The sequence below is a fragment of the Periplaneta americana genome, chromosome 12 (assembly GCF_040183065.1).
Source record: "Periplaneta americana isolate PAMFEO1 chromosome 12, P.americana_PAMFEO1_priV1, whole genome shotgun sequence".
Classification (NCBI taxonomy): domain Eukaryota; kingdom Metazoa; phylum Arthropoda; class Insecta; order Blattodea; family Blattidae; genus Periplaneta; species Periplaneta americana.
Window position 1 is genome coordinate 75,099,288 of NC_091128.1, and position 12,845 is coordinate 75,112,132.

The 12,845-nt window shown below is 35.8% G+C and overlaps 1 protein-coding gene across 2 annotated transcripts in view; it reads right to left on the bottom strand.

Moving 5' to 3' along the window:
- The window catches only part of rk (G-protein coupled receptor rickets), a 579,587-nt gene that overhangs the window by 251,759 nt on the left and 314,983 nt on the right, over nucleotides 1-12,845 (bottom strand). For both annotated transcript variants that reach the window (XM_069841552.1, XM_069841553.1), the window contains one exon: nucleotides 9,229-9,300. In XM_069841552.1, coding sequence (XP_069697653.1) covers nucleotides 9,229-9,284 — 56 coding nt within the window. In that variant the 5' untranslated portion in view covers nucleotides 9,285-9,300. The remainder of the gene's footprint in view (nucleotides 1-9,228; nucleotides 9,301-12,845) is intronic.

Below are 12,845 nucleotides of genomic sequence, written 5' to 3' on the forward strand. Positions count from 1 at the left end.
AACCTGTTATATCCACCCTCAACTAATTTCTTCCTTCATTTCAGAACTAATGACTTAATTCATCCTATTCAAAATGTCACTTTCACAACTCCTTTCTTGATCCTTTTTTACCAGTTTACTTATATCGATCTTATTTTACTTAATACTAATCACCAGGGAACGGATTTATATGGACTAAAAATATATGAAATATGTAAATATATATGTAGTTATTTTTACCAAAATATGGAATTAAATATGGATTTTTACCAAAATATGGAATTAAATATGGACTTAAAATTATAAAAAAATGACTATGTACGTTAAATATTGGTACATTTTAATCAAACTAAACAAAAAATATAATGGACGTACCTTATCTTCCAATGTAGTTTCAACAAAACACAATTTTTATTGTCTGTTACCATAACAATAGGTTACAAACATTTCTTTCAAGTGCTGAAAAGTGAATCTTCTTCTATTGTCTCTGAGGATAGATTTATACTGACTAAAAGAGCGTTCGACGTCACAAGAAGTAACTGGTACATAATTCAATTTCACAATGTCTGCTGGGGATAAGTCCAAGTTAATCTTCACTGTTGATTCACCACTCATCACAGCAACAACCTTTTGTAGTTCTTCATATCCAGGGTTTTTTTAAAGTACAGTGTCCACCTTAGCTCTTACTGCATCTGCAACTTTACCTCTACCACGATTCAGTTGTTCCACAGTACTATTTATAATTTCAAAACTTTCAGATAGTGAAAGGTGCCTATTTTGGAGACTTTTGAGCGTTTTTATGATGCATGAAAATGTATGCTGAATGTGAGCTAAGTCATTCTTCACACTTATGTCACAGGTAACTGTTTTCGCAGTATCAATTGAGACTGCATCTTCAGAGTCCAATGCAAGGAGAACATTGTTAATAGAGTCTATATGTTCGGCATAATATTCAACTGCTTCTAGCCATGTACCCCATCTAGTTAAAATTGGCTTTGGTGGCAATGGAATTTCAGGGTACATTTCTTTCAACACGTTAACTCTACTGGGAGCTTTGAGAAATACTTTTTTCACTGATGAAATCAACAAATCTACTTTAGGGAAATTGTCTCTGACCACTTCTGCCACACGATGAAATGCATGCGCCACACAAGTAAAATGAGTCAATTTAGGATATACAACAGATAATGCTTGTCCAGCTTTGACCATATAAGGGGCAGCATCGCTAATAAAGAATAACACATTATCGTACATAATACCCTTTGGCCACAGGATACCCATAGCTTCGTTGAACAGTTTAACTATAGTTTTGTTATTGCACTTTTCTAGAACATCACAATGTAAAAGAATTCGTTCAGAATATTGTTCACTTAACAAACCGATAACTACATTACCAACAAGTCTACCTTCTTTGTCGGGAGTCTCATCAATGGAAACCCAAATTGAACTATCTTTAATTTCATCTCTTATCTTCTGTATTGTCTCATCGTAGATGGATGGAGCATACGTCTTCCTAAGTGTTGACTCATCCGGGATTGTATGTTGAGTATATTTTTCAAGGAATTCCCTGAAGACCTTATTCTTTAGTTTGTAGAGAGGAATATCAGCAGAGATGAGAGAACGGCACAGGTCGATGTTAAACTCAGATCTTACATTCGATGTTGTTGGTTGTGTTAAAAACAATTGTCTCTGCTTGGAATTTAGTTGTTTGTTGGCCTGATGTTTACTAGTTGTAATGTGTTGTTGCACCAGGAACTTTTGTGTAGATGATACTGCACACTGACACAAATTACAAAATAATATTTTATTGTCAGTTGATAAACCATCTTCTTTAAATTCTGAAATGTAACTTGTTAGTTTTGATTTTAAATTGACTGAATGACGTACTTTTGGCATATTTACCGTCTTTATAGTATGATTTACAAAACTGAACCTATGTGTACTCTGACTGGCATTTAACTGTTGAGCTGCACAACTGAAGTCTGTTAAAAATTTTAAATTAAATTAATACAGTTTTGTAACTTACTTTCCCATTGTTGATAGGACTGCTAATTTTCAAATAACTCTGATGTTAAAGGGATTACTGAACATGTGTTTAAATCTCTATTGTTGAAATGTATTTTTAAAAGTTAATGGAATTTTGTTTTGTTTTATTGTTAAACCTAATATAATATGGACTGTTTTATATGAAATATGGAAAATATATGGAAATTAACGAAAATATGTACTAAACTCTAAAATATGGAAAAATATGGAAAATAAAAGTAGAATTTTTCAACCCTACACATTGTGAAACATAAAGATAATGCAAAATATAAATTATATTAGCTTTATAAGTAAATATGTATTTACATATAAATCCTTTCCCTGCTAATCACTAATCATGCTTTATCCCTGTAAAAATAGATTCTTTGTTAGATATATTTCTTACATTGATATGCTGCTCCCTAATTTCCCTCATTCGTTATTGCACTTATTTATCTCACTCGTTTTCTTTATTCTGTGTTTTGCTATCCTAGTTTGTCACCTCCTTCAAACTTTAACTGCATCTGTCTCTCTTTGCTTACTAATAATACTTATCACTAGTCATTGATTCATAATAAGAAAGGTGTGTTATTAAATCTGATACTTCGACATGTTCACCGACCATTTATTTTCACTCTTCTTTGTTTGCACTTCATCTCTCGTGTTATTTTGCTATTCTAACTCGTCTCCCTCCCCATACTTTTCGCCTCCTTTACTCGTCCCTATCGACTTATAAAACATTTTATTTAACTCCTCGATTCTTTTTTTCATTACATACATACATACATACATACATACATACATGCATACATACATACATACATAAATACATACATGTTTTGCCCATGGGCAGGTCTTTCACTGCAAACCTAGAATTCTCCAATCTTTCCTATTTTCTGCCTTCCTCTTAGTCTCCGCATACGATTCGTGTATCTTAATGTTGTCTATCAACTGATATTTTCTTCTATCCCGGACTTCTTTCCCGTTCACCATTTCTTCCCGTGCATCCTTCAGTAGACAGTATCTTCTTAGCCGATGACCTAGCCATTTTATTTTCCTCTTTCTGATCAGTTTCAGCATTATTCTTTCTTGACCCACTTTTTTCCAGCACAGTTTCAGTTCTTAATTTTTCTGTCCATTTCACACGCTCCATACCGACATTTAAAGTGCTTCTAGTCATTTCTCCTCACTTCGTAGTAATGCCCATGTTTTTGTCCCATACAATGCCACACTCCATACAAAGCACTTCACTAGTCTCTTTCTTAGTTCTGTTTCTAGAGGTCCGCAGAAGATGCTCCTTTTTCTTTTAAAAACTTCCTTTGCCATTGCTATCCTTCACATCTCAAATATTTGAAGCTGTCCACTTGTTCTACTGCCTCATACGTTTACGTATTTTTTTTTTTTTTCCGATAATCGTGATTTTTATCTTTTAGTGTAAATGCAGTTCAAATATTAGCAAATTTATAGCGATCTTTCAATGAGTTCACATAGTACCTACTGCAATTCTAGCATATGAAGGGAAAACGGAAGCATAGGCAAGAAACTAGCCCCCTGTCTGTACCATAAATATCCCATGATCTGCAGGGTATCAAACCGCTTTGGTGAGAAGACGTCAGCTGGAGACCGACTATGACGGAAATCCGCTCTAATACGCGGCACTTAATGCGTTGTCACAATTCTCCATAACCTGAATCTCAGTCATCCGTGCACGTACGTGCATATGCAAGTGATTTATGGTTCCAAGTGCACGTAGGCGGTCCTTCTGCCCGTCTCTCAATTTGTTTTATACAACAAGACATGCTAAACATCCTTGTGCTGGCTACCGAGCCGCCAAACACGGATACGGTTCGAAGAAAACAGGGTGTCAAGCTTCGCAGTCTGGGAAATGTTATTAAATATTAAATAGTTTGCTTTTTTAATGTTGCATAAAGTTTAGCTACAAGCCTGCGTTAGATACGAAATGTCAGTCGCGCTAACGCCTAACATAATATTTAAATGCCATTAATTCAGTATCTGTGAAAGATAAACACAAAACAGTACGCAAATTAAAGAGTACCGTAAATGAAAAGCTTCCTATCTATATCGGGTGATTCTGTGATTTCATTATACATTTTTACTGATGATACAGATGATCAATAAGAACAATTTCCTTAAAGGAAAACATGTCTGGAAACATTCCGTTTGGTAGTTACAGGCCTTGATATGTGTGGTCAGTGTAGCCAGCTAGCATGGAACTCAAGGCCATCTTTCTGAAGGATGGTTACACAACTCCTGTTCCTGCAAACTGTATCAGCTATTTGGCACCATGAATGATATTTTGACTGATAAAGCCTTGGAGCTTTTCTTCCATTTCATCTGACAATGAAATGCGTATCAGAAAGTTCTCTTAATATAAATCTTCCCTTGATTTTTTATAGGTTATTTTACGACGCTTTTCAACTGCTATCGCTATATAACGTCTGAATGAAATGAAGGTGATGATGCTAGTAAAATGAGTCTAGGGTCCAGAGCCAAAAGTTGCCCAGCATTTGCTCTTAATGAGTACTCCCTGTACATACATTTTAACTCAAATAAGCTTAACACCATACAAGGAGGAGAGTTGCATTATGAACTGCAGTGACAATTTTTCAGTACAATGTACATGAGTTCGATGTCAGATGGCTATTTTAATGTACGCTGTAAACAAGGTTCTGTAACTATTCGCACGAACTTTGTACAGCTCGTTTCAACGATCTTAACCCTTATCCTTGCTTGTTTGGCTAGTGAGCGAACTATGTGTTGGATCATAAGAAAGAAGTTTAATCACAAATGTGCATAAGAGGGAAGAGGAAGAATGAAAATAATATCTATGCTCGTAGCTGAAAGACACTCCTTGTCAAGAAAATATAAATTTTCCGTTCCCCGACATTCAAATGTTTCTAAAGGGCGCTATTTGTTGGAAGGAAATAACATTTTGTCAGTAGAGGTGATGTGTTATTAATAGAGCCCTGCGAGGTGTTAATGTGGTTCATCTTTCCGCCTTTTCCCTGCGCCCATAACACGTTATGACTGCTTACAGCGCTATATTTTCACCTGGTGACAAGACTTGGAAGTAATGATTTTTTGGCATAATTTGCGAGCGCATTGCTTAATTTTATTAGTATATCTACGACGTTTTACAATCCTACGATCATTACAGTCCGTGCTGTGCCACGCTGAACATCGTCAGTTTAAAATTATAACAGCCTGATATAAGATTATTATCGTTCTCAACTATACTTCCTAACGCGGAAAGTTAATGCATAATGAGATGCAATTTCTACAATTCGACCAAGGAGGATATGGCTTAATATATTAAGCATAAGAATGCACGTTTTACAAATGAAAATTTAAAAAGTTGATAGATTTCATTTCATTCATGTGTTAAGTTACAGCATTACGCTAAATACAGGCTGAGCAAAACTTCATTATACCGTCACGCGCAGTCATTGATATCGGCTAACGTTCTTGTAAAGGCAGCATTACGGCAATGGTATGCTCGGAGTGAACAAAGACGGCCCGAAATAGTGCATTCCTTCTGTCGGTACTCCCCCGTCAATAGAAAATTTGTCTTTAAAGATTAAGGCATTTTCTTCCACTATGCACTCACACATATAACTGGAGATGGAAAAAATATTCTTTTTACGAGAACTTTCAGAATAAAAATTCCAAAGTTAAATAAACAGTTTCATAATTAACCACTTCTGTCTCTCATTCTATAAGGAACTGCATTACACTGCTCAGAGCACACATTCATAAACTGCACAAAAAGGAAATACTTAAAGTAATTATGGTACAATTACACATGGTAGCTTTATTTCATTATCTCTTCTTCAGGTTTTCAATATTATTATTGAAATTTATAACAGATTTAGGAAATTTGGGTTAAATGCCGACTATATGCAATTGAAAAGTGTGGTCCCAAAACTCGTTCAGTCCACTTGGCCATTTTTATGATTTATACGTGTACAGATCGATCCAAAAGTCGCACACATTAAAATTAAAGGTACGTATTCATAGACATTTTTAGCGCGGGTTTCCGGTGGATGGTCAGCGTTTTTCGTATTCATAAACCAATGTTAGCGATAGGATATTATTTGAATTCTGTACAAGTAACCAGTGGATAGCCGGGGCTAGTTTAGTACGCTCGTAGCGCGTGCTGCGAAATGTCTATGAATAGCACCCAAAGTGTCTATATTGAGTAGTCCAGTTAGAAAGTGCTATCGGCTGCCACTATATAGCATCATAGGTATTAATAGCAACAAACCTAAACGTCATTGTGATGTGTATGTATACACTGACGCTTGCAGTAGTCCTTTGTGCTCGGCAAACATGTTGTTTTTCCAAGAGCAACGATTTTTCATTGTTAACATTATTTTTCCAATCGTTCTTATGCAAGTGTTGTAGACGAATTTCGTAGGAATTATCCGGATGTGGCAGTGCCTAACAATTCGACCATAACGAGATTAATCGCCCGTTTTAGGGAATGTGGATCAGCGCGTCTTGACAATGATGAATGTGATTGTTGGTTCCAGCAGGACAGAGCCACATGTCACACATCTAATAAAACCATGCAGTTTTTTGCGCGAGTTTTTTGGTGAGCATATCATTTCTCAAGCATTATGGCCCCCACGTTCCCCCGATTCGACGTCCCCAGATTTCTTCTTGTGGAGTTAACTAAAGGAAGAATATACAAAAACAGGCTGCACACTATGGAGGATCTAAAGAGGAACATAACAAAGGAGATCAACAACAACAACAATGTACGTGTGCTGAAGAAAGTAGCCGCAAACTTGGCAAAGAGAGTTCATACATGCATTACTGAACGGGTTTGCCGTTTTCAGCATATGTTGCGGAAAATGATGTAACTCATGTGAAAACTGATGTAAGTAAACGTTATGAAGTCATATTTATAAATCTATGTTAACGTATTATTAAGCTGTGCGCGACTATTGGATCGCTTATGATTATTTTGAGATCTCTATCTTATACAGGAAGTTCAGAAAGTTACCGTGGACTTATAACATGTTGGAAATGGTGTCCTTAAGCAGCTATACGAGTCTGAACCTAATTAATTTAATTGAAAAACACTTTTGCAGATCTACCTGTGATAGGCATACGCAGTTATTGCAGGTTTTAAGTCACAAAGCATGCGTGAGTGGTTACGATACACTACATATTTGCTGCTCCCCATACATACAAATGAAATGGGGTTCAACAACTTCTCTTCGTTTAACGTCCAGTTCGTTCGCCATCTAACACAGGATCTGTATCTCGAAATTTCACAATAAGTCGATGAGGTACAGTTGTTTCTGGAAAATTTTCAGCAAATGCCTCCTGCACTGAATCTCTCTATTATCGTCTTGTCGAAAGACGTGTTGAACAAGAAAAGCACTTTCCTCAAATTGAAGAACCATAATTAAAAACTTAATTGAACAGCTAAACACTACATTAGTATAGCTTTTTCAACGGCTGCTTAGCAACTGAACTAAAACAGTTAAATGTCACGCGACAATGAAACAAATGAATACAGAAAAAAAAAATCACAGAACAATGAATAATCAGTTTCACCAATATAATTGGGGCGTTCAGAGCACAAGGGAATCAAATCACAAAAATAAACTTTTCAGAAAATTATATTTAAAGTTTTTATGTATAGTTAATAACCCATTAAAGGTGAGTGTAATTTTCAACATCTGCACCATTGCAAAGATTCTTTTATGCTCTGAAAGTAGCCTCATCTAAAGTATGTGCAGACGAAATATCTCCCAATTGTTCAAGTGGACTTGATTCCCTTGTGTTCTGAACGTCCCATATCTTGCATTATTATGTAGAAAAATCTTAGTTTCATTCGAACTTACAACCTAATCTACATCCGTACTAAGTGCACAGCGACTTTCATAAAGCAATGTATTTTAAGATTGTTTTCTTCCAAAACAAGGCCAATCGTTGTCTAAAATTTGTGTACTGCATATCACTTGAAAACTCTTTCAGTCCGTAGAACGGTAGGTAAAACAACTATCAAGATCCTTTCATAAAAATGATCTTAATGCATTTTGGGAGCACATTCTTCAATTATACAGGGTGTTAAAAATAACGTTTACAACGTTTCAGGGATGATAGAGAAGGTAAAAACAAACATCTTTTTTAAATGACAAAACTTTAGCAGACGCGCCATTTGCCACTAGATGGCCTGAAGGGTAGATGGCTTGACTTACGTCACAACACACACTGGTTAGTTCTGTTTGTACTGCTGTGCCTGCAACAAGTTGAAAGGGTCATCACGGTGTCAACGAAGACTTGCTACGACACGTAAGTACGTTTGCGTTTTACTAGGGCCTATGTTTTTCTACGCGCCGTCCTACCAGAACTTTCAGAAAATATCCCATTGAACATCAGAGAACGAATATGGTTTCAGCATGACGGTGCCCCTCCACGCTTGATCGTCGTGTCAGGAACCACCTAAATGCTACATTCCGCGATCGTTGGATTGGCAGGGGTGGGCCGGTACCGTGGCCACCTCGATCATCGGACTTAACCCCACTGGATTTCTTTTGTGGGGAGACATGAAACGTCTTGTGTATGAGACACCGATCGATACGGCAGAAGACTTAGTTGCTTGCGTTGTTGAAGCTGCACATGTTATTCGAGACAATGTTGGCCTTTTTGAGCGTTGCAGACACTCCATAGTACGAAGGTACCAGTTGTGCAATTCCTTCAATGGACGGCAGTTTGAACACCACCTCTAAAACGACAATTGGGCTCGTTCCTTATGGATTATACCAATACTTACGTACACAATAAACGGCGCATCTGCCAAAGTTTTGTCACTTACAAAAGATGTTTGTTTTTACCTCCTCTATCATCCCTGAAAAGTTGTAAAAGTTATTTTTAACACCCTATATAAAGTGATCTACGCGATTTTCCACGACCTCGTATAGAATATTTATACAATGGAACCCGCTGAAACACTGAATTATTTGGTGTACAATAAACAGAACTGTCTCGCTGAAGATATATGTTGTTGTCTGCCAACCGACCTACATTTCCTATTCTATGCTATCTACATAACTACCATTTCCACCCTATTATATATCTGTAAAGTTATTTTTTGTTAAGGTTTCTTTGAGCCGTCCTGTGTGCTCCGAACAGACTCCCAGCATCCCTGCTGGACTTTACGACTACATCATGTGTGGCTGTACTTACAAGATTACCAGCTTCGGGAGGCTGGGGAACGCGTCCGCGGCGATGGCTGTCAGCATGTTGCTGCCCAGGTTGCTGTAACACAGACAAAACAAAGCTATGATGTTTGACATGGATGTGTAGACATTAATGCGATAGTTTGAAGGAAATATTTCTAACATTTTTGGAATGTCTTACAAGTTCTAATTTTAAGAGGAATGGGCACATAATGAAAATAAAATGAATTGAAGTGGCATTTGAAGTGCATAAAAATAATGTTGGGCGGATTTAATCACTTATTTACTTACTTCTCCCACCCATTATTCTATAACTTCCCCTTTATACAGGATGATTCACGAGAATTTACCGTCACTCACGGAACTTATTTCCTAATAAATTCTGAGCAAAAAATGTCATATAAACATTTGTCCTAATCTCAAAATTTTTAAAGTTACACTAATTTGAAGTTGTTTGTAAAATCCCTTTCTTTTTCTTTAGTTTTAAGGGTAAAAGAATATTACAAGTAGAGAATGAACTATTCAGAAGCAGCATTTCTTTAATTGGCTAGCGTTCTGAAGCTAAAAATGTGTTGTCAGTTGCTTTATACAGATCTTGTTTTTCAATTTTTAACTAAAAATGACATAATTCTTACGCACTTATAACAAAAATTGTTACAAGTCATACGACTTTAGGAACTTGATTCTTTGCAATTTAATTATGCATCCTAATGTACAGTCTTGAAGAACTGACAAGAGTGGCGTGATTTGCAACAATAATTGTTGTGATAAATGCGTAAGAAAATGTGATTTTGTAGTTAGAAATCGAAAACAAAATTCTGTACGAAGCAACTACTGAATTCACAACACAGCTTCAGAATATTAGCTAATTAAAGACATGATACTCCTGAATAGTTCATTGTTTATCTGCAATATTCTTTTACCTTTAAAAGTCAAGAATAATGGTATTTTACAAAAAATTTCAAATTAATGTAACTCTGAAAATATTGAGATTAGGACAAATGTTTACACGACATCTTTTGCTCAGAATGTCTTCGGAAATAAGCTCCGTACGGGACGGTAAATCCTCGTGAATCAGCCTGTATATAAGTCATACATTACATTTACATACCAACCGATCAACTAAATTAGCACCGGTGACCATGGGATTTCATGGAGCTGATACCAACACCTGAGTATTCACCCATAGCATTTAGGTAGACGATAGTTAGATAGGTAACTATATACACAAATTATAGATAGGTAGATCAAATTGGATAGATCAAATTAAGGGACATAGGACTGAGTTTTTAGAATAAAAATTGGTCAAAATATCATTTTTCGTTTTCTTGTACGAAAATATTTCTTGGATACTTAGGAAGTTCTTAGTAAAAGGTACGTCTTCTTTGAGCTCTTGGAGCGATTTTTATATAGGCCTGCCCCATATGTCAGTATTGTATCTCTTTTCACAAATTTTCCTTTTTCTCGAAACTAAATTTTTGACATTCAAAATGTTCCATGCGCATGCAGTTTTCACCAAACTCAATAGAAATATTCGTACGTGTTCATAACACATTATCTGAAATCTAACGTTGAGACATTTTAAGTAGGTATCTTGAAAATTGGGACCTAAAATGATTATGCAAATCAAAAACATTAATAAATCAGTGTCTGATTACGAAAAATGTATTGTATCTAAACTAAACTAAATATCATGAATTTCTCAACGTTAAAATATTGGTCGTAAGTTGGGCCCGCATGACAAAAATATGAACTTACTGTATTTGAATGTAATGCCACATATGCCATTAATTTGCATAAGTAAAACATAATTAACTTCGAAACTAGCAGTCCGATTGAGCTCAAAATTCACATACACTTTATTCTTAGCGTATCTAGCAAAGGTTAAAAATGAGGTAAATCGGATTAAAGTTGTAAAAATGTCAAAACTCAGTCCTAGTGTCCCTTACACTAGATCAGACTAAATTAGATCACATAAACTAGATTATATTAAACCAGATCCCAAAGAAAAGATTAGGAAATCAGATTCCATAGAAGTTTAAAAGTTATGGTTTATTTAACGACGCTCGCAACTGCAGAGGTTATATCAGCGTCGCCGGATGAGCCGGAATTTTGTCCCGCAGGAGTTCTTTTACATGCCAGTACATCTACTGACATGAGCCTGTCGCATTTAAGCACACTCGCTATACCAACTCGCCAACCAGGTCGACGATTCCATAGAAAATTGATAAGATCATGCAGATATGATTAGATGAGATTACAATAAGCATAGGCCTATTAAATTAAATAAGACAGATCAGTTTAGATTATGTAGGATAGATGAGATTAGGTTGGATAAGATATATCAGATTAGATTAGATAATAGCACATTATGCAACGATTCTATAATGGTAGCAATTAAGACACAAGTATGATTGTTTATGAAACGAGCGAATTGAAAAACGAGATGACAAATTGAATTTATTTGAATATTATTTACAATTAACGCTAATTATTATAGTAACAGAACATAACCTTCTGCGACAGTATTGGATTTCCAGCCTCCGTGACTTTTCGCTAATTGTCTGTCGATTGCATATCCGAGAATAATCGATATAACGGTACAAAGCTGACTTGTGATTGGCTGAAGACCTGTACTTTAATGAGTAGGTGTACTTTAATGACATGCATTAAAGGACTGCTACTAGGTGTATAATTACTACATTTCGGCATGGTCGAGCATAAAAGTATATTAGATAATATAAACTGGGATGAAACGAATAAATTAGATCAGATATTAAATCAGATTATATAGTAGGCTACATACATTTTATCTTCCCCCGCTCGGGATGTAGAGCGGACGCGGCAGTGCACACATGCGAGTGAGGAGAGATAAAATGTATGCATTGTATTACATAGATTAGGTAAGGTATATCAGATTACACAAATTCCATTATGTCAATCATCATACCGACTGAATACACTGTGAACGGTCATGGTCTCAGTTTTCTTAATGACCTTGTCGTTCTATAGAACGAAGTTCAACATTTTAACCGACTGTGTTCTCAAACTTATAATAATAATAATAATAATAATAATAATAATAATAATAATAATAATAATAATTTTGTATCAACAAAAGCCGCCCTAAATAAGGGTTCAATTGATCGGCCTACTAATCAATTCACAATGAAAAATGATTAAAAAACAATTATGTATGTGACAATTTGAAAGAAAAGAAAAACATTAAGATAAAAGATAAGACAACATAGGAAATCATTTAGCCTACAATAAAAGTTTCTCGGGTACAAATCATTACTAATTATAGCTAAGGATTATTTTAAAACACGAGATCCTATGGCATCAATCGTTGCATCAGAAATTTTAAATTGTTTAAGTTGACTGAAAGTTTGTCGTGGGATCGTGGCACGGGCACCGAACATAGAGCCCAAAAACTTTACAAAGTGTGATGTGGTATTGTACTCCAAGATGCTGACAACAAGGCTCATATATATGACTTGTTTTTCACGCCACACCTCTTGTGGCTGTTGCTCATGCATCTCGAAACGGATTGTGGGATCCTTCTGCCGATCAATTATGATGATATCAGCATGTCAAGTAGAGCCATCAGAAGAGACACAACCA